At 47.6% G+C, this 23,687-nt stretch overlaps 1 protein-coding gene across 1 annotated transcript in view; it reads left to right on the top strand.

Moving 5' to 3' along the window:
* DNAH2 (dynein axonemal heavy chain 2) overlaps positions 1-23,687 on the top strand; it is a 3,498,763-nt gene that overhangs the window by 2,972,650 nt on the left and 502,426 nt on the right. Inside the window, exon 70 of the mRNA XM_069646273.1 lies at positions 10,353-10,503. Within this exon, the coding sequence (XP_069502374.1) occupies positions 10,353-10,503 (151 nt within the window). The remainder of the gene's footprint in view (positions 1-10,352; positions 10,504-23,687) is intronic.

The following is a 23,687-nucleotide window of genomic DNA, read 5'->3' as shown; positions in this document are numbered from 1 at the left end:
AACGCAAGAAACCATCCTTCAGGAACTTGCCGCCAACCAAACTAAACCTCTTAACCAATTCAGTTTTAGAGCCATCTCCACTGCGGAAACTAAGAACATCATCACGTCTCTTAAACCGTCTCGATGCCTTGGTGACACTTGTCCAGCCCCAATTATTAAAGAGGCTGAACATGAACTAGCCCCTTTCATCACATCATTTATCAATGCATCATTCAAATCATGTTCTGTGCCAACCAACCTCAAAAATGCCTGGATACTACCTCTCCTGAAAAAAGCAAATCTGGACCCTAATGTCCCAACAAACTATAGGCCCATAACAACTGTCCCGTTCCTCCTCAAAATCTTAGATAAAGCAGCTTACTTACAGATCCAATCTTACCTGGAGACTAACAATTTACTAGGGACTAGACAATCAGGATTTAGACCGAGACATGGAACCGAAACGGCTCGCCTTGATCTTAAAAACCAACTAGATGAACGTAAAGACAGAGGAGACATTGCTATTCTTCTACTCTTAGACCTATCAGCCGCCTTCGACCTGGTAGATCATAAGGTACTTTGTAACCACCTTAAATCAGCGGCCAACTTCTCCACAAAAGCCACGGCCTGGATAAACTCATTCCTGGATAAGAGAACCATAAGAGTCTTCTCACCCACATCAGCAGCAGATCCAGTCCCCATCACCTGTGGCGTCCCCCAAGGGTCATGTGTTTCCCCCACTTCACTTTGTACAATATTTTTACAAAGCCTCTCTTTGACATATTGGACAAACTAGAGTTCACATATACCAACTACGCTGATGATACCCAAATTCTTATCCCAATCAAGGGAGACTACGACAATGACACCAGCCACATAAATAAAATCAACCAAATTATCCAAACCTGGATGGCCACACATGGCCTTTGTCTCAACGACGACAAGACTGAGCTCTTAATCATCGGGTCTACCAGTAAACTTAACAAATTATCCGACTCATATAACTTCATTACCATTGACGGTATCAAAATCAAGGTAGCCAAGGAAGTCAAAACCCTAGGATTCCACCTAGATTCAGCTCTTACCCTTGACAAGCAAGTTAACGTTACAGCCTCTGCTACCAGCTACACCTGCAAACTTATCCACGCTTGCAAACCATACCTATCCACAGACAGCTGTACCACCATTGCACGAGCCCTCATCCTCTCCAAATTAGACTACTGTAATGCACTGTACCTAGGCACCAGTAAACACAACACTAACAAACTCCAAACCCTGCAGAATAACGCCCTCAGAACAGCACTAGGAATCCCTAAAGGGCAGCACATATCTGACCAAAGACGAGCTGTCAACTGGCTGGCCATCAACGACCGTATTAAACTCAAAACTCTGAATATTACACATAACTGTCTGAACAACAAAGCACCTCCTTACCTCACAGTGAGATTCACCAAGCACACCTCAGAACGCCCCATCAGAAAGGCCCACACAAACAGTATCAAAATCCCAAACTTCAAACTGAAAAGAACTGGAGGGTCCAGCTTTCCAATACTAGCAGCTCATCTTTGGAACTCTATCCTAGACTCACTTAGAGCTACCCCTTCCTTTCATGTATTCAACGCTAACGTCAAATTATGGCTTCATACTAACGACTGCTAAATGCCTCAACTGCATCAAATATTGTGTAAATATATGAAACATATCCTACCTGTAAGCCATGTGACATTGCAATCCATGTGTCATCAGTATATATAGTACTATATATAGTAATATAAGTACTGCCTGACATATGAACGTGTAACATAAGAAATTGTAAATATTCTTGGACTTTGTAACATTAGAAATGCCCGATATATGATCCTGTAATATAAGAAACTGTATAATATTCTTGTACCTGTAACCTAAGTTTTATTTCTTTGCAATCATCAGTGCTTGACTTGTCAGTGTTCGTACTTTTATAGCTAAGAGTTCCACTGCTTCCACTTCCTCTCTACTCGATAAGATCATTATTCCCAGGTACCTGAATGACTGGACCTTCATTATCTCTTTATCCAGATACCATCTGAATTTTTTTAAATTTCCTGGCCCTTTTTCAGGGTTAGAATTTTAATTTTTTAAATATTGATGACATTCTCAACGAGAAGAAACAAATGGGTCAATATATTCCGTTATTGCGGGATTCCAACATGGCCACTGCTTGACGTAGACGTGTCGAGCACCCTCCGTCTGCATATCGATATTTCCAACCGGAACTTAATCAATACATGTTACCGAGCAGCCGTGCAGCTGCAGTAGGGGTCGCCTAATATTGCCCCACATCACGGCGAAATTCAAACCCGAAGCAGATAATTGCCGGATAGTTTTTGCAGTATGAGCCGGCCACACCCGTGAGCGTAGGTCTCGACAACTACACCATAAGCACGAAAACTACAAGCGCCTCAGTGCGGTCAGAAAGACATGATGCATGGTAAGCTGTCCCTCTAGTCTGAAGAGGAGGTGGGGTCCCGTAAATCGCGATCAATGCTTACAATCTGAATTCCTTATTTTATTATGTGCCTCGCAGACATAGACCGCACCGGGGGACACTCAAGTACAACTTAAGTGCCGCATTAACAGAGGAGCCTTCGCCCCAGGCCCCAATCACTTTTTAAAAATAAAAACACAGTGTGAAATGTCAGGAACAAAGGACGGCAGGGGCGCTTGGCAGTTAACACATGAAGTGAGGCTTTAAAGCACTGTTCGCCGCACATAATGATAACTGACCCAGAGCCTGCCACTCTCTTTGCATAGTAAAACGAATCAGGGAGCTATGAATCCCTTCTATTTCTGCTTCTAATTCTGGATCAGCAGCCCAGAACAATTTGAAGCACATGCTGCGGACCGTATCGCATTAACAGCTTCAAAGTGAACCTACCTGCAGCAATGAATCACAATCAACGCCACATGCTGCAAATGCAATCGGGGAACTCTTTCCATAGAAAGATCACCCCCTGCTTTCCCCATTTGGCCATCCCCTGTCTGTGGCCCAGAAATGGCAAAAACCTTAAGCGGCTTTTTTTTTTTATTGATTTTTATTGAAGAACAACATGTGCAGAAAAAACAACGACATTACCTTACACTAGCGAAACACTGCAGATGATTGATCCAGTTTTTCACTTTATCATCCCACCTCCTGTTTCACTCCCTCTTACCCTCCCTTATTCACCCTCCCGCACATATCGAACAACAATACTTACTGCTAACATTTAGCACATGGCGCTGATGTATTTAACGCTTGGCTTACAACGTTGTTCCAGATCACGGCTCAGCAGGTGACTGGTTGCGCTCATAAACAAAAATAAAAGACAGGCACGTCCGGAGTACAAAGAGAAACATCTCTCGTCACTGTTTACGGTAGAGGCTTCAGGGCGTTTCCCAGTTCTCAAGGAATGGGTGCCACATCACATCCATGTGCGAGTGCGAATCCAGTAATGATGCACTTAGGCTTTCCATGTCATATATCTCTTTAGCCGTGTGTAACCATTCATTTTTCGTCGGCATCGGGCCACCCATCCAGCGTACAGTTAGACATAACCCAGCCGCCAGGAGCAAATCTCTGAGTAAATGGGGTAGGACCAAATATTAATTGTCCACCAGCTCAACCCCAAACAACACCAGGAGTGAGGTGCCACCCTCTCAATTCCCTCTATCTCATGGGTACAACCAAGGATCTCTTTGCAGCAGGATTGAGCCTATGGGCACTCCCACCATTGATGCGAATAGTTGCTAATCTGTGCGCAACCTCTCCAACAGTACGGACCTATTCCAGAATACATTTCCGCCAATCTCTGAGGGGTGAAGTGCCATTGCATGAGCAGCCAACAATTGTGCATTGTGTACTGGACGGAGATGGTGGGGTTCCAAACTGCTTTGTGTATCGCAGCCAATCCCTCTTGATTATCCCACAGCCCAAATCCTTTTCCCATCGAGCTTGTGCCTGTGGGGTTGATAGATGTCCTCTCTCTAGTAGGGCGTTGTAGAGCTTCTCGATCAACCCTTTGGTGCCCATGTGCGTGCTGAGAACATTAAAACATTTTTTTTATTGATTTTACAATAAATATGACCATCAACAATTACTTCCAAAGCCCCCCCACTCCCTCATCGCTCCCTCCTCCACCCTTGGTGACGTGGAATCATTTTAGTTCAGGCATGGTGAGAGTTACATGATGTCCAAAATTCTGATGTTGTCTGGGCACCACTGGAGCATATAGTCACTCTGTAGGTAGGTGAGAATGTGTCCCCAATATTTCCTAAAGGCTTTGGGTGGTCCTTGGAGTCTGTATGACACCCATTCGAGTGAGACACATTTCCATACTTTTTGCAGCCAATACAGGTTTGTTGGCGGGGATTTTTGTTTCCAGTGCTGGTCTATTGTTAGCCACGCCGCAATTATCAGAATCATTGTTCCCCACTGTTGTGATTTTGTGTGGGTCTTTTGGCCCGAGTCCCACATTCCCGCCATCCACACTTTGTCCTGTATTTCGTCTGACCTCTGTATCATTTTGTTCACTAGCACTTTCACTCCCTCCCCCCCACCAAAACCCTTGAAGGCGCGGGCAGTTCCACCAAATATGTTTCCAGTCTCCTTTCGTGGGACATTCTCGCCAGCATCTGTCGTTGGTGGACGGGTACATTGTGTGAAGTCTTTCTGGGGTGTAGTGCCACTGTAGAATTACTTTCTGCCACATTTCCCTCACTTGTATTGAGCACGGGGATCCATTGAGGTTAAACTGTTCTTAGATAAGTATACTGTTACCTATTTGAGACCCTTTGGTCGCCTGTCACTGCATTTTGCTACCTATTTGAGACCCTTTGGTTGCCTGCCACTGCATTTTGCTACCTATTTGAGATCCTCTGGTCGCCTGCCACTGCATTTTGCTACCTATTTGAGACCCTTTGGATGCCTGCCACTGCATCTTGCTACCTATTTGAGACCCCTTGGTCACCTGCCACTGCATTTTGCTACCTATTTGAGACCCTCTGGTCACCTGCCACTGCATTTTGCTACCTATTTGAGACCCTCTGGTCGCCTGCCACTGCATTTTGCTACCTATTTGAGACCCTTTGGTTGCCTGCCACTGCATTTTGCTACCTATTTGAGACCCTCTGGTCGCCTGCCACTGCATTTTGCTACCTATTTGAGACCCTTTGGTTGCCTGCCACTGCATCTTGCTACCTATTTGAGACCCCTTGGTCGCTGCCACTGCACCTTGCCACCTATCTGAGACTCGCTGATCGTCTGCCAGCGTATCCTGATAGACCCATTGATCGCTTGCCACCTCACTCTACCTACTAACACCGCTATGACATCTCCCATGTCTAACACACCTATATGCTACTTAGCCATACTCTCTACACTTACCACCTTAATTATCATGGTAACCCCATACCACAAACTTCCTACAGAAAGGGATCTGACCAGAAAGGTGCAAACACATCTACCAGAACAACAGCCTGCCCCCTTTACCCAGGCTCAACCTAATCAGGCCTGCCCTATAGAATTAAGAAACCTCAGACTAGGCACTAAACTACCCAAACCACCACGCACTCACCTACCTCACGGCCTCCCTAAAACGGAGCCAATACACGCCAGGCATAACACGCACTTAAGGAAACCCAGTCACAATCAAACACTGTGTACTAAATCTCCCAAAACCTTGCACAACAAGGTACACAGCAACATCAACTCTAAAACAATACACAACCTCAAGGGAGATCAACGCTAGATCTCTAATAGCCCACGCCTCTGAAATTGCAGACATCATCACCTGCAACCAACTCGACTTCCTAGCAGTCACTGAAACATGGCTACACAAAGCTGCTGGCCCTGCCCTCCTGCTAGCCGTTCCCCCGAACTTCACCATCTTCAGAAAAGATAGAGAAATCTCCAAAGGAGGTGGCATAGCTCTAATCTGCAGAGCCAAGCTCACCGTAAAAGAAATAGACAACATCACTATGCCGTCAGCTGAACTACTCTCCCTAAAACTAGAAATGTCCGCTTCATGTACTATCACGGTACACCTCATCTACAGACCCCCTGGTCCACTAGGTACCTTTGAAGAAGACGTAACCACCCTCTTAAACACCAATGCCAAACCGGGAACACAAATCATTCTACTAGGCGACTTCAACTTAGGCTACAATGACCCCAAAGACACCAATGCCTCCACCATAGCCAACACCATCTTGGAAGCAGGCCTCACCAAACGGAATAACGGCCCCACGCATTCTAAAGGCCGCACATTGGACTGGGTTGCAGACATCAACTGCGCTTCCCTCATAACGGCCATCGAACCATGCATATGGACTGATCACTACTTGATCTCATTGACCATTTCAGACACTCCCCAACCTAAATCCACCAAACTACTTGCTCCTCCTGCCCTCACCCGCTGCAAAAAAAAAATAACACTCCCAAACCTCCTCGCACTTATCCAACCTATCACTAATCACTAATCACTCCAGCCTAAACACTAACCCTAATGACCTAGCTGACCTGTACAACAACACCATTAACTCAGCAATTGACGCCATTGCGCCGCTGAAGCTCACCAAATCTAAACCTTTTGCCCATCTTAATTCTTGGTTCACTCCTACGATAAAAGCCCTACGCAAGGAGAAACGACATGCAGAAGCATGCTGGAGAAAAAACCCTTCTGCCCATAACAAAAACCTCCTCACTACCCTCGCCAACAACTACAAAAACAAATCATCCAGGCAAAAAAAGATACCTTTAATGACAGAATCAAAAAAGCGAATTAGAACACCAGGGAAATCTTCTCTATCCTGAGAGAATTAGAATCCCCAATTGCACCCATAGACTCTTGCACCAAAACAAAGCCTGGTGCACAGACATTCAAAAGGCCCTATGCAACAAAATCACAATGTTACAAGACAAAATATCAGCCAAAAAATCCTCCCTCCACAACATTGCCCTCTCAACGCAAGAAACCATCCTTCAGGAACTTGCCGCCAACCAAACTAAACCTCTTAACCAATTCAGTTTTAGAGCCATCTCCACTGCGGAAACTAAGAACATCATCACGTCTCTTAAACCGTCTCGATGCCTTGGTGACACTTGTCCAGCCCCAATTATTAAAGAGGCTGAACATGAACTAGCCCCTTTCATCACATCATTTATCAATGCATCATTCAAATCATGTTCTGTGCCAACCAACCTCAAAAATGCCTGGATACTACCTCTCCTGAAAAAAGCAAATCTGGACCCTAATGTCCCAACAAACTATAGGCCCATAACAACTGTCCCGTTCCTCCTCAAAATCTTAGATAAAGCAGCTTACTTACAGATCCAATCTTACCTGGAGACTAACAATTTACTAGGGACTAGACAATCAGGATTTAGACCGAGACATGGAACCGAAACGGCTCTCCTTGATCTTAAAAACCAACTAGATGAACGTAAAGACAGAGGAGACATTGCTATTCTTCTACTCTTAGACCTATCAGCCGCCTTCGACCTGGTAGATCATAAGGTACTTTGTAACCACCTTAAATCAGCGGCCAACTTCTCCACAAAAGCCACGGCCTGGATAAACTCATTCCTGGATAAGAGAACCATAAGAGTCTTCTCACCCACATCAGCAGCAGATCCAGTCCCCATCACCTGTGGCGTCCCCCAAGGGTCATGTGTTTCCCCCACTTCACTTTGTACAATATTTTTACAAAGCCTCTCTTTGACATATTGGACAAACTAGAGTTCACATATACCAACTACGCTGATGATACCCAAATTCTTATCCCAATCAAGGGAGACTACGACAATGACACCAGCCACATAAATAAAATCAACCAAATTATCCAAACCTGGATGGCCACACATGGCCTTTGTCTCAACGACGACAAGACTGAGCTCTTAATCATCGGGTCTACCAGTAAACTTAACAAATTATCCGACTCATATAACTTCATTACCATTGACGGTATCAAAATCAAGGTAGCCAAGGAAGTCAAAACCCTAGGATTCCACCTAGATTCAGCTCTTACCCTTGACAAGCAAGTTAACGTTACAGCCTCTGCTACCAGCTACACCTGCAAACTTATCCACGCTTGCAAACCATACCTATCCACAGACAGCTGTACCACCATTGCACGAGCCCTCATCCTCTCCAAATTAGACTACTGTAATGCACTGTACCTAGGCACCAGTAAACACAACACTAACAAACTCCAAACCCTGCAGAATAACGCCCTCAGAACAGCACTAGGAATCCCTAAAGGGCAGCACATATCTGACCAAAGACGAGCTGTCAACTGGCTGGCCATCAACGACCGTATTAAACTCAAAACTCTGAATATTACACATAACTGTCTGAACAACAAAGCACCTCCTTACCTCACAGTGAGATTCACCAAGCACACCTCAGAACGCCCCATCAGAAAGGCCCACACAAACAGTATCAAAATCCCAAACTTCAAACTGAAAAGAACTGGAGGGTCCAGCTTTCCAATACTAGCAGCTCATCTTTGGAACTCTATCCTAGACTCACTTAGAGCTACCCCTTCCTTTCATGTATTCAACGCTAACGTCAAATTATGGCTTCATACTAACGACTGCTAAATGCCTCAACTGCATCAAATATTGTGTAAATATATGAAACATATCCTACCTGTAAGCCATGTGACATTGCAATCCATGTGTCATCAGTATATATAGTACTATATATAGTAATATAAGTACTGCCTGACATATGAACGTGTAACATAAGAAATTGTAAATATTCTTGGACTTTGTAACATTAGAAATGCCCGATATATGATCCTGTAATATAAGAAACTGTATAATATTCTTGTACCTGTAACCTAAGTTTTATTTCTTTGCAAGCGCCCCGTTGCTTAACGGCCAGGTGCGCTCTATAAGTAAATAAACAATACGTCTGTTTGGGAATTATGCCCATTATGATATGATGGGTTATTTACAACAAGCTTAATACCCAGAGGTTTCTAAGCGCAGACCCGGGGTTCGAACCTGTGTTGCTCCGTGTCGTCTTGCTTCCAAAGCGAGCATGTTGCCTCTAAGCTATCCTCACTATCCTCTTGTCTTTAAGTTGTAGTGTTGTCTTCCGGCTTCTTTTGTGTAGCTGTCTCGCCAGTAGCTTGTCCGCCTTGTTGGCGCTAATGTAGTATGTATGTTTTAGGCATAGTAGGGCCATTTCCGCTTTTCTGCTTTGTAGTAGACCCAGCTGGCCTTGTATGTGTCTCATGGCTAACTTCGTTCTCCTATTGGGGTTTTTTGCTATTTTGTTTTGCAGTTACTTTAACTTCCCCTCCAGCTCTTCCTCCCATTTGTTGCGTTGCTTGTCTCTTTGTGCTTTTATGGCTATTATGTCGCCTCGTAGTACCTCTTTGAAAGCGTACCAGAGGGTACTCTGTGAAGTGGCCCCTGTATCATTTTCGGTGAACTATTGTTCAATCTTAGTTTTAATTGTTCCTACCGTTATGTTGTTAATATGCCTGGAATGCTAAAGGGTTCACATTTCCTCCTTGAAGATTGTGCTCTAGCCAGATGGAATATTCTAAGAACTTTAATGTTATAAAAGGTACTCAAGATGGAGGACTATTATTCCGGCCAAGTAACCTGTCCTTCTACTTCAGCCATCAAATGTCTGGGGGACAGTGCAGGAGTTGCCTTATTTCTTTCCGTATCAGTTGAACCATAATGGTTTAGCGTACTAACACAACAAAGAATGTAATAGTTACCTATTAATCCAATTATTCATCCTGGGCATCTTCATTGAATTCTGGAACTGCAGTCCCACTCATGGGCAAAGATTTTCAGTGTTTATTAATACAGTGGAGATCCTTGAATGAAAAACGTCTGTTATCATGCTGGTAGACAAGTGGGTTAGTGTAAAGGTAGGATAAATACTGATATTACATGCTATAGAAAAACTGGGCATTTGCTTCTTTGATCATGTGATGTATGGTGTCCCACAACTCTTTATGGAAATATGAACCAACTCTGGGATTTCCATAATTCTTCTTCCTTTGATCTTCCTGGATAGTCATAAACCCGGAATATCTTTGCCTATGCAGAGGATCCTGATTTCAGGATCATGTGCATGGGCGGTAATATTCAGTATTTAGGAATTCAATGACGATACCCAGGACGAAGAACTGTATTTACAAGTAAGGAACTATTCCTTCTCAGATATAAAATATGGTCATTTGGGGATCTGCAATTGAAACCAGTCTTTTGGCTCCAGAGCCTCAACTTCAGTCCCTAGATTACATCTCCTACCAACAGAAAGAGCTTCACTAGCCACAGTTATGTTGTGGTGAGTTCTCTTAACACAAGCCTCATCTTTATCCTCCAGGGTTTGAAGATCATCGATATGCAAATGTCTGACTACATACGGGTGTTGGAGCATGCCATACAGTATGGAGATCCTGTCCTTCTGCAGAATGTGCAGGAAGAGCTGGACCCCTCACTCGCTCCGATTCTGAACAAGTCTGTCACCAGAGTTGGTGAGTAAAGTGACACAACCTTAAAGAGATAGCCTGGATCGGTTTTCAATTTTCAGGATTATCTTTCATTCACTGTTATTTCTTTTTTTATTTTATTTTTTTTTTAAATAATCTTTTATTGATGCACCGATGTTCCACTGCTACCAATTTAGAACCTCAGCTTTTAGAATTCTTGCCAGTCTTGTATCGTTCCTCAGATTTCACTTTGGCTTCACGTCTGGCTTTGCGTTTTAGAGCTGGGTCCCTCAAAACATCTTTGTTGACTACAGTTTTGTCAAGGGGAATATCGACGGAGTACCTGTTATTTCTTTTGTGTACTTATTTTATTTATTTTGTACTATGTAAAATATAGTTGTATGTATTAATTAAAATTTCTTATTTTCACCATTGATATTCATGAACTTGAGCCTCTCTGATTGGATCTACCTTTAGTAATAATATTGACATATCATCTAGAGCCTGCCATCAACTGAATTTGTCCTTGGAACATAAAAATAATAGTTGCTGGATTACCCAAATCACAGGCCCTAATTGTGACTGGCTGGGGCTCTTATGCTGTGTTTGGAGTCTCAATATATTGTTAGAAAGAGGTTTGCACAGCCTACTGTGCGGGGCGGGGGTGGGCGGGGTTTGTTTGAAACCATCTATCCTAAGACAGGGTTCCAAACAAAGGTTAGACTAAACTCTCTCATAAGTAGATGTAGCAGAGCAGTCAATCTTCACTCACATTGCGGGTATGCCTTTTCCATTGGTGTGCACTGTACTTGGAATGCCCTGCCTCTCCCCATTTGTTTGCTTCCCACATTTATTACCTTTTCATGAACCCATAGAAGCCCATTTGTTTTTCCTTGTTTATCCTTAAGATTCCTAACATGTACATTGGTTTTATAGCTTAATTTTTCACTTGTTACTTGTATTCCTGTTCTAAATTTATATTTAATTTTGTTTGATTGTAGGTTTTTGTGCTGTATTAACGTTTTGTATTTGTAATTGTATTGTACAACACTCCTCGCTAGTTGAAATTCACAAGAGCTACTATCCCCACAGATCTCTCAGAGAGTCCAGTTACTCCACCAACTGATACATTTGTCAAAACTGAAACTTTGGGTAAATCCTGGATCACTGAGAAAATTTTATGTCTTAGAAAACTCAAGAGACAATTCTCTTGTGGTATTCTTCCACCATGTTGGAAGAATACCACAGCCAGCACTCTTGCTTTGTACTGTAAGGCTGCGGCCGACTATAAGACTGTCATTACGGCTGCTAAACTGGATTTTTATGAAGAACATATCAAAACTGCTAACTCATCTCATAAAGAACTTTTTCACTATTCTCAGGGAGTTTGAAGGGAATGACAATCTCCATCCTGCTTTGGTCAAGTGCGATCAATGGTGTTACGATATTCTAAAGGGACTTAGTGATAAATTCAACTCCCAACACTATAAGATTGCGATGGTGTGTTCTGCTCCCTCTTTTGCCATTTTACCACACCCAGTCCTGTCTTCCCTAGCCAGTCTCCATCATCCCTGTTTTTAACTTCAAGGAGATTAGAGGTTCATCTCTCTAACATTGTTTCACATCTTAAGCCTTCTTCATGCCCGATGATATTAGCCCTCCCTCCAAAATTAAAGAATCATTTGACTGCATGGTTCCTCTGGATACGCGCCCGGTCAACTCCTTTTTCGCCACCCCTATTGTTCCTGACTCGTTAAAAAAAGTGGGGATCTCCCCTGTGATTAAAAAGGCATCCCTTGATCCATCCTCTGTAGGCAACTACCGTCCTATTACTAATGTTACTTTTTTGTTGAAAATTCTGGATAGGGGTGCGTACTCCCAGATTCAGCAACCCATTGAGGATACTTATCTACTAGGCTCACATCAGTCTGGCTTTCAGGCCCTTAATGGCACTGAGACTGCCCTGGTAGATTTGAAAGCTAATTTCTCCAGCATGGGGTCTGGCATGGATTCACATGCTCATGAATATTCCTCGTCGTCGGGCCGGGAATCCTCGGTAAATAAACAATCAGTATCAGTTTCGTTTCTGATCTGTCTTTCTTAGTAGTAACCAATCACTGATCTCTGGGTCATACTGCCCCCAGCCAATGACTGCCCTCTACCTAAGCCCCTCCCCTGGCAGCCATCCACAGATTTTTACCACACGTTCAAGTGTTGGGAGTCCTCGTGTTTTAGCTCTCAAGCTTTTACTGCGTTTTCGCGCTTTTTCAGGAGATTTTTCTCTTTTTACGGTTAATCGAGCCTCAAGCTCCACCGTTTCTACTTCCGATAACGGGGACCCATTTCGGAATTCTTCTACGCCCCTCAAGGGTGAAGTTTTCGTCGAGTTACGCTTCTTGGAGGATTCCAGATGATCTGTGGCCTACCTCAACGGACATGGCCCAGGACAAGGGAAGCTCGACGCGCGGATCCAAGCTGTTCAGGAGCTGCCCAGGATGCGGATTGCAAAATGTTTTCAAGGAGGACGAGCATTCGAGATGTCTCTACTGCCTTCATGAGGACAAGACGGATGTGGAGAAGGACTGTGCGTTCTGCAAGAACCTGTCGGAACGGACCAAGCAAGATAGTCGTTCCCGCCTCGCTGCCTGGCTGGAGAAGGGCATAGCAGGTGAGAAGGCGAAGAAAAAGTCTGAGCGGTCTTCTAAGTCTTGTGAGGGGGGGCCCGGCGACGGGGGCCCAACAGAAGGCCAAGCACCGCGAGTCCGCGGGCACCGGGAGCGCCGAAAGGTCGGGCTCCTCGGCTGCCAGGCAGGGCGTGACTTCCCCGGCATGATCAACCACGAGCCAGCACTCTGGTTCGGGGAAGAGGAAGTCCGAGAACCCGGGTAAGCTTCTGGAGAGGGCCCGGTCGATCTCGAAGGGAGCCGGGGGGGAGCGAGGCGATGACCCTCACCCCAAAGCGAAGGCCCAGGATGCACCTAAGGTGGTGAGGGCCTTGATCCACCCGGCAAAGGACTCTATCGAAGTTGTCGCAGCTGCCCAGGCGAAGCCGGCAGAGGCTACGCCAGTGGAGGCGGCCTCGGGGCCCAGAGTTTCCCTGCCACCGCGGAGGGAATCCTCTTTCCAGACCATCGTTAAGACCCCCGTGAAGACCCCGGCGGAAAAAGAAGGGGTGGAGGGCCGGTGGCCATTACGGACTCGGATTCAGCCTCCGAGGAAGATCCGGTGGATACCGTGAAAGGCCTCAACGAGAGGTTCATAGGCCTCAATGAGAGGTTCGAGAAGGTTCGATCCCAGGGGAAGGTTCCCGCTGATACGATCGAAGATAGCGATGATGGCGACGACGAGGGCCCAGTGGAGCAGCCATCCCGTCCGTCGCAGCCATTACCTGAGCCCCAGGATAGCTTGGCAGCCATTTTGTTGGCGATCCAATCCTTATGTACTGAGATAAGGACGAGATTACCACGGACCCCGACAGAGGATCCAGAACCAGGCCCGTCAGGAAGCCCTCCAAACAAGTGGAGGAGAGTCCACCCCGCTCCGCCCTTCGTGCCCGCGAGGCCTGTGGACCCCTCATCCCCCTCGCCGGACCCTCTGGAGGATACGGCGACGGATGCAGCGATGGGGTCGGACGACGACGGCGGCGATGACACAACGGACATCCCGTCATCACCCCCCCCCCCCCACTCGGGCCTCTCCTCCCGACGAAATTGGCTCTTTTCACGCCATGATAGCCAGGGCATCCAAGCTCTTCCAGCTCTGCCCTGAGGAACAGAAAAAGGAAGGTTTTCTTTACCAACGACGAGAGGCCAAGAGAAAGACGGTCCTCGCGGTGCCGTTGCTCGACGACATCTGGGACGTGGGGCTGGCTATCTTCAAGAACCCTTCCACGACACCCGCCAAGAGGGACAGGTACGAGAAGAAGTACCGGGTCCCCGATGCCGACCCCTTGTGCCTCAGGGCCCAGACCACACCGGACTCTGTCGTCTCGGCAGCGGCCAAAAAGAAAGCAGCGGGTACGACGGTTTTAACTTCCACTTCCCCGCCGGACAGCGAGGGCAAGAAGTTGGACTCCATGGGACGACGAGTCATCACGTCGGCGGCAAAGACGATTAATGCGGCCAATGCCTTAGTGATTGTGGCCCGTTATGACAGGGAGCTTTGGTTCAAGATAGCTCCTCTGCTAGACTTCCTACCGGACGACAAGAGGGCGGAGGCCATACAGATTCTGCAGGAAGGTGAGGTGGCGTCGGATCACGCCATAACGGTGGCAACGGACATTGCCGATACCGGATTTTGCCAACTGGGCAATGGGGTTTGCCTCCGACGACGAGGATGGCTCCAGGCGACGGACCTTCGCCAGGACGTCCAGACCAGAGTGTTGGACATGCCGTTCGACGGCAACAACCTGTTTGGAAAGACGGTGGATGAGTCCCTCCAGGCCATCAATACAGAAACGGAAACAGCCCGAGCCCTAGGAGTCCTTCAGCAACGGCGGCCCTTTCGGAGCTCTGGAGGCAGACAGGGAGCCTCCAAGGGATCCAGCGGTGGCTCCTCTACTTACCGCCAGGCAGCCCACTCCTCGCCCCAGGAGGCATACAGAGGCCGCGGCAAGCAAGGAGGGTCTCGCCGCCGTCGGCAAGGAGGCCAAGGTGGCAAGGCCTCCTCCAAGCAGGACTGAACCGGCCGTAGCGTCGGGCCCCCACCGAAGCACCCCGGTGGGAGGCCGGCTGACGAAGTTTGTCAGCGTGTGGGAGTCCATCTCCACCGACCTTTGGGTGCTGGACACCCTGGCCCGCGGACACTCGCTAGAATTTCAAAAGAAGTGTCCTCGCATTCCTCCCGTGGCCAGGAAGGAGAATCACGTCCCTCAACTGCTGTTGGAGGTAAGGCCGATGCTCAAGAAGGGTGCCATCGAGCTCGTCCCCAAGAGGCTCTGGGACTCCGGAGTATACTCGAGATACTTCCTTGTGGAGAGATGGGGGGCCCACACCGGAGATTTCCACACAAGAGGCCTCTGGCTCCCAGAGTAGAGGTCTCTTCACATCAACATCCTGGAGCTACGAGCCGTGTTCTGGGCGCTCAAATTGTTCCTTCTGTCCCTCAAGGACAAAGTGGTGAGGATCTTCACCGACAACACCACCACGATATTCTACATCCGGAAGCAGGGAGGCACCAGATCCCCAGCCCTATCCAAGGAGGCCCATGATCTGTGGCACTGGGCCATCGCCCAGCGGATGTTTCTGGTTCCCTTCCACCTGGCAGGAATAAAAAGCACCATCGCCGACTCACTCAGCAGGGAGCTGCGCTCGTGCCACGAGTGGGAACTACACCAGGACCAGGTGGATCGGCTCTTTCAACGGTGGGGCAAACCCCAGATCGACCTGTTTGCGACAGCGACGAACTCCAAGTGCCAGAGGTTCGCCATCAGGTTTGCACAACCGAGGAGTATGGGCGATGCTTTCTCGTTCCCTTGGGATGGCTTGTTCCTGTACGCGTTCCCTCCATTGCCGTTGCTGCTCCATCTCATCAACCAGCTCAAGAGGTCCAGGTGCAGGATGATCCTCGTCGCACCGGCGTGGCTGAGACAGATCTGGTTCCCGGACCTTCTGGACTTCAGCGTCCCCACCTATCAAGCTGGTGACGGACGCGGATCTTCTCTCCAGAGAAGGAGGCGCCATTCTCCATCACGACCCGGAGTCGCTGAACTTGCAGGCTTGGCTCCTGCAGCACTAGAGTTTGGAGGATACGATATCCCGGCTGACTGCAGAGAGGTTCTTGCAAATGCCAGGGCGTCCTCAACTCTCAAATGCTATGGACATAAGTGGAAGAGGTTCTCTGTCTGGTGCCGTGCACAGAGGTTTAACCCTCTGCGGATTAATTCCCCTCAAGTATTGCCGTACCTACTGTCGCTGGCCAAAGCTGGACTGGCTCACGCCTCCATCAAGATACATCTGGCTGCCATCTCCCGATACACCAGAACTACAGGACGGGCGTCCTTGTGGTCTCACCGCCTGGTGAAGGAATTTATGAAGGGACTATTCCGATCGTTCCCGCCGGTGAAGGCCCCTGTCCCGGCGTGGGAACTCAACGTGGTGCTGACCAGGCTCATGGGTGCCCCATTCGAGCCGATGCATTTGGCGCCGTTGAAGTTCCTGTCATGGAAGACAGCATTTCTTGTGGCCATCACCTCCGCACGACGAGTGGGAGAGATCCAGGTCCTATCTTGCAAGCCTCCATACTTGACTTTTCACGACACCATGGTGGTGCTGAGGACGCACCCTTCCTTTATGCCCAAGGTGCCGTCAGACTTCCACCTCAACGAGCCCTTGGTGTTGCCAGTTTTCTTCCCGTCGCCTTCGTCTCCGTCCGAGAGGACTTTGCACTTGCTGGATGTGGCTAGAGCGCTGAAGTTCTACGTGGACCGCACAAAGAGTTTTCGGAAGACATCACAGCTGTTTGTGAACTTTGGACCTGTGAATCAAGGGAATGCTCTCTCGAAGGCTTCCATTTCCAGATGGCTCTCCAGCTGCATCATGCACTGTCACCGGTTGGCAAACCGACTGCTGCCCGGCTGTCCGAGAGCCCATTCGACCAGAGCGATCACTGCTACTACGGCGTTCCTGTCTGATGTGCCCCTGTTGGACATCTGCAGGGCTGCTACGTGGAGGTCGACGCACACCTTCACAAGATTCTACTGCGTCGATCGGGACTCCAGGGAGGAGTCCAGGGTCGTTCAAGCAGTGCTGCGCAACCTGTTCGCTTAAGGTGAGCCTGGTGAGGAGGTAAGCGATGCTTAATGTTGAGTTGTTGTATTGCTTAATGTTGAGCCTGTTGCCACCTCCTGTGGTTGTGCATGTGTATACTGCTATGTATTCTTATATTCATGAGCATGTGAATCCATGCCAGACCCCATGCTGGAGAAGGAACCAAGTTACTTAGCTGTAACTGTTGTTCTCCAGCATGGGTCTGGCATGGATTCACCCTCCCTCCTTCCCCTCTGTGGCTCTTCACTTGGTCATACTGCCACTTTACGTGCTACCAAATCTGAGGATGGCTGCCAGGGGCGGGGCTTAGGGAGAGGGCAGTCATTGGCTGGGGGCACTATGACCCAGAGATCAGTGATTGGTTACTACTAAGAAAGACAGATCATAAACGAAACTGATACTGATTTTTTCTTTACTGAGGATTCCCGGCCTGACGACGGGGAATATTCATGAGCATGTGAATCCATGCCAGATCCATGCTGGAGAACAACAGTTACAGGTAAGTAACTTGTTCCTTATGCTACACTGTAGATTCGGGTCAGGTGGCGCTACTGATACTTTTGGGCCTCTCTGCAGCGTTCCATCTTGTGGACCACTGCTTGCTGTTCAAGAGGCTTGGGGCCGTCGCTAACCGCTCCAGCAGCGCCCTATGTTGGTTGGCCTTTTTTTTGGGTCATAGATCTGGCTGGGTTGCCTCCAGTGGCTTCAAATCCCCTCCTGAACTACTTCTCACATGCTGTTTTCCTCAGGGAGCCTGCCTAGGCCCTACACTTTTTAACTTATACACACGTCCTTTCTTCCAACATCTTGATCGTCTCGGCGTAGACTATACCAATTACGCTGATGATACGCAGGTCTTAATGTTATTAACCAGTGATTATGAGATGGACCTAAAAAAGCACTTTTATTTACACTAAAAGAGAACAATGGGTGATTAATAATTCCTTGGCTCTTAATGGAAATAAAACCGATCTTATGCACGTAGGTACCACTCAGCGCCTTCTGAAGCTGAATCCAAGATATGCTGCATTCGACATTGCTGGTTCCTCCATCAAAACTAGTCCTTGGGTCAAGAGCCTGGGAGTCTATTTTGACTCCTCACTGAATATGTAGAAGCATGCCAGTCAGGTCAAGCCATCTTGTGCCTATATCACACGATTGATTAGGCAACTAAAAACTTTATCTGAATCCAATGCTGCCTCCCTTGCTGTTGCCCCGGTCAACTCCAAACTTGACTATGGTAACAGCCTGCTGGTAGATACCTCTAAGGCCAACTTGGACATGCTCCAAATTGCTCAAAATAATGCGGATCGAGCTGTTTGTGGCCTCTCTAGAAGGAATAACTCACTGAGGCACGTATTTCCCATCATTGGCTTCCAATTAAACACTCCATCACTTATAAGGTCCTGCTTCTCACTCACAAATGCCTTAACTATGAAGCGACAGTCTATCTAAAGGATTGGATTAAGCGTCCGTGTTCCTCTCGGTCACTTCGCTCCAGCAATTCTAACAGACTTGAGCTTCCCAGATTTAAGCCTATGCGCTTTAGTGAAGTTCACTTCCTATGTTTTTACAGCTCTGTGGTTGTGCCATCCTTCGTAGTGATCTATTTACATAAATGAGCCCCTTAGTGTAACTCTCTCTGCCACTTCTTTTCTTTGAGCATCCAGCCAGTTACTACTAATCATGATTTGTGATGGACAGTGCCTTCCCTTACACTAGGAATGTTAGGAACAGGAGCGGTGCCTTTCCTCATTCAGCACCCAGCAAGACACTACTGTTTTGAGATTGTGCACAGAGGAGCTGTCACTGAACTTCACCTACACATTCCACCTGCCTGGTAAGGCCCCTCAGAGTGGAGGGTGGAGGGGGGGGGGGGTCCTCACTCTGGAACTCTTATAACTCTTATAACGTTTACTGGCATGATGAGCTGTTTAGGAGATTGGCAAGACTTCAGTTTCAATGAGTGTCCCACTGGGGCCATGCTGTTAGATACTTCATTGAGCTTATTAAGTAAGGCGCAGAGGCACCCAGTAGCAACGCAGTGCTCGCACCAACAATGAAAGGTAATTATAGGATACATATCAGCTGTGTAAGCTGCCATTGACCTCAGACATCGAAAGAGTCTCCCCTTAAACTTAAACTGAGCAAAGCCAGGTTTCCTGCATAGGGCAATTGTATTAATGAAAATAAAAACATTTAGTCGAATTTGGACACGGAGCACAGGGTCCCATCGATTTCAGGAGTTGCCAAAGTTGTCCTTGCGTGAATCAGAGAACAGCGGGTGAGTACAAAGTTCTGTTTCTACAACGATCCCTACTTCCCTACCTCCATATGGTTTAATGGGAGTAAAGTCCTTGCCCTAACTCTCCCTTGCTTGACTGTGGTCAGTGGAGTTCTGGTCAGGGCCCCTCCCATGGACTTCCCCTAAGGTGGTTGGATTGGGAGAAGGTCTTCTAAGAGCTTTCCTGCAGTTGTTATTTTACTTTGAAACATTTTGTTTTATGAATCACAACACTCAAAGCACAAGTTCACCTACGCAAGATCTCTCGCCTACTTATGTTCCTTATAAACAAAACAACTCACCACTTTACGGTTTGCTCCCAACCTTTGGAGTGAAGGACTCTGCGGGACATGAGTGCTAGCTTATTAGAAATATTATTATTCAGTTTTTATAATGAGCATCATGCCCATGGGCCTCAGTGTGCACAGAATGGGTTTGAGGAAAGTTGTTCTGTTTGCTGCGTTTCCTCCATATACCTCTATAGGAGCCCTTTTGCTGTTGTGTTGTACCTGCCATGGGGGCAAGCAAAAGCCTGTTTACGTCACTTGCCTTGCTAAGCTCATCTGTTTTGAGGGAACTGATCATTCCTTATGGCTATCCATGCAGGAGAACTCTGTTCTCCATTGCGAATGTCTGTTTATTTTACACTTTACTTTTCACCTTATAGTGATGTGCAGTATGGATACTTTGTGTCCCTTTAACTTTGTTTTCATAATATTGTTGTTACTTGCAGGATGTTTCCAAGACAGGCTGGTGGCAATGGCTGTTTTTCAACCATGCTTCTTTTAATCGTCTCTGGCACTTTTGCATTTTGCAGCTTAATTCATTTTAGAGTACCATATATTTTAAAGTAGCTCTGCAACGAGATATTCACCTGTCCTTTGGCAATCTTGTATTTTGGTCATCTTCCTGACTATTCAGGGCCGGATTTGCCATATATGATAAGCCCTTTCACATGGAAATCTCCAGCTTTCCCAGGCAAACCGGTAGTGTGTGTTTTGTGGCCAGAAGTGGCGGCTAGGACTGCCTAGTCCCAGTCCACATCCATGCCAAAATGTTACTGTTACTGGGCAGATGTGGTGAGCAGAGGCTGTGCATGATTGGACAGCCCATGGCTGTTTGAGTGGTATAGCTTCTTAACATTGGTGGGCTTGGGGGCAACTCCAACTCCAATCCTGGATAGAAGGAGGCCTTTTGAAGCCATTCAACAAATAATGGTTGGAGCCAAGACCCCTACGAAGAGGAGAACCCTGCTGAAGACCCAGATCTGTTTCTGTTTTTCTGTTTTGTCTTTTGTCATGTGAGGCCTATGGGTGAATGGCGCTATACAAGAACTTAATAGGTAGATAGAACCATCCTGTGTTCTGACCAGCTTCCTTGTGGGCTAACTCACTGCACTGAACTCTGTCCTGAGTTCGTAATTGGGACCCTGCAGACTCTTGACTTGTAATGATGGGGCTTTGCATGACCAGTCTTTTTGGTTTTGGCTCTTTGTGGCATAACCCACAAATATTGACAAAAACATTGCTACTGTAAAACATAAAGGAAAAGGGGAGTTTGGGAGCAGTCTATGGCATTGGCATGGCAACTTGCCAACACTTGCTGATGAAATGGCCGAAGCACCAGCTGGACTTTGTTTTTTTCCATATGCTTGGCTTTGTTTTTTATCCATGAGCTTCTGCCATTCGTGCTTTAATGAGTGTGCCGACGCGAGCTGCAGAGTGATCTTTCACTTCGTAGGCCACCCTTCTCATGACAGAGCGAGGGCAGCCATTATCAGCTGCTACTATTGCAGCAGGATGGAGTTTGGCGCAGGCACAGCGTCTGCCTTAGTACAGGGGAATTGTGCACGGTGGCCGAAGTGGGAGCTGAGGTTGAGTGAACTCTGTTGAGTCCTATGTGTGAAGCCGAGCTTATCGATAATATTCATACTAATTAAACACCTAGAAGACTGCCACGCGGCAGTGCGCTTACAGATTCTTGTGGAGCAGCACACTCGTTGAGGAACAACTCTTCGGCGGCATGGGAACGCAAGCTGCATCGTCCAGTAGGAGCCCCGTGGCGGACCGCGACAGAGGGTCTGCAAGCAGCCTGATGATCGCGCCCTTCCCTCCTGGCACGGAAACAAAATTAATTCCCCATTTAAGACCCTACAAGTGCATTCCGTGCTTGCCCCCTTCTGAAATCAAGAGTTTGCTGGGTCTCTCAGAGTTCCCAGTACTGCAATACATCCTTACTTTAGAAGTATGTATTCATATTTCTCGGACCACTCAGTACCACACTGCTGCCTTAAATAAGGAGTTTGCACCAGTTGTTGCACTGTTTCACCAAACCAAGTTTGTATTAGCAGTGGCTGTCAGTGCTCCAGCACAACAGTGCTGCCTTATGCCAGGATCCCAACTTCTGTAGCCCACAGTATTGGGACTGCATCTTTGGCTGACATGGACCAAAATATCTCCTTCAAAGCCAGCACCAGACTAGATTTCCCCACGCCTTGCTTGCAGTATCACGGCACAGATTCAGCCCAATACCACTGTTGCCCTCGCTCATTTAACCTCTAGCCAGTGGCAAGGAGACCACGATACAAAAGCAACTGCTGTACAGTTTATGACACTGATCCAGATGACATTGTTGAATACCAGAGCTTCTAGGAGCCCACTTTACAGAAGCCAAGGGCAGAACCATATAAAGGAGCCCAGAGACGGTTCCCTTCCTGTACCACCAATGCGAAAAGCACCAATACCAAAGCTGTCAGAAGCCCATCCTTCAGATTTGCGAGGGCATCATGGTTTACCAGAGCTGACACAAAGCCCATGTAGTACAATAGCTGCAGCTATAGCTATCCTATACCGGAAGTGAGCTAAAACAGCACCTCTATTATAAGGGGTGCCAGGGTAGGCATCCCCACTGTACCTGTCGAGACTTGCCGCGTAGTGAAGAGTATTGAGCCTCTGTCCACAAATCACCCACAGGGAGAGAAAGATAAACACTCCCTGTGCGAGCTTTGAGGCCACAGGTGGTTTGTTGGTTGTAGAATCAGGTGGCGCCGAGGACTCCAGAGGCTGTTGGAAGGAAGTCAGGGTTAATACAGGCAAAGACAGTGCTTTAGTAAAGAGTGAAGAAAGGATACTTTCTTACCTATGTTCAATGGAAGGGAGCCTGAGGAATAGGTGCAAGGGAGCGCCGATGATTCAAACAGGCAAGTACCTGGAGGTGGGTACGAGCTGACCACCAGTAACCCGTAATGATTTCCAAGACTGAACAAAAGGAAGGTCTTTAACCTTCCAAGGGTCGAAATCCAGGTTGTAGCAAGTGAACAGATAGGGAAAATCCAAAGCAGTCCGTTAAGCGCAAAAGGGTCCAAAGTACCAGTATCCGTGCAGAGTATCGGCAACCGTATCCAAGGAGCAAGAGTTAATCAAATCCGTGAGAGTAAGCCTGAGGTCGAAATCCGATGAGTTCAAAAAACAAGAGTCAAGAACGCCGAACAGTGTTAGAGAACAGCTGTGAAGCGGCGAGTGTTTCAAAGCTCCCGGCTTTTATGCGAGCCGCCTCCCGATCACGTGAGTGGGGCTCCGTGCACGTGATCGGGAAGTTGATGTGCAACCAGGAAGCGATCGCGATCGGCTGTTCCAGCCCGATCGCAATCTCCATGGCAGTTGCCATTGGAGACGAGGAAACAGACCACACCGTCCTCTTCGTGTGATCCGCAACCATCGGTGATGGCGACTCCCCTGCACCCTAGGTGATGGGACATGAGGAGGGTTGGGCGGTGAACTGGGGAGCCTGACAGTATTTTGTATCGGAGTGTCATGCAGGGTGTTGTGTGGGTGTGTGACTGACCTATCGTGCATAACAGAGCCCCCCTCAATGGCCCACGACCGCGTGGGCAGGTGGGATGGGCCAAATGAAAACGGGAGACAAGCCTCGGAGCATGGACGTCAATCGCGGGGACCCAACACCGCTCCTCCGGACCATAACCCGCCCAGTCCACCAGATACTGGAGACAACCACGAACCATACGAGAACCCAGTATACCCGATACCTCATATTCCACAGAGTCACCCACAGACACAGGGCCAGGCGTAGACCTAAGGCGAGTAGGAGCAGGACAAGGCTTTAGCAGAGATGTATGGAATACAGGGTGAAGGCGCCAGGAGGCGGGAACTGAAAGGCGA

This window comes from Ambystoma mexicanum, chromosome 1p (genome assembly GCF_040938575.1).
Source record: "Ambystoma mexicanum isolate Mex_15411 chromosome 1p, UKY_AmexF1_1, whole genome shotgun sequence".
NCBI lineage: Eukaryota > Metazoa > Chordata > Amphibia > Caudata > Ambystomatidae > Ambystoma > Ambystoma mexicanum.
Note: the sequence above shows the minus strand (reverse complement) of the source record. Positions and strands in the feature narration are given on the sequence as shown.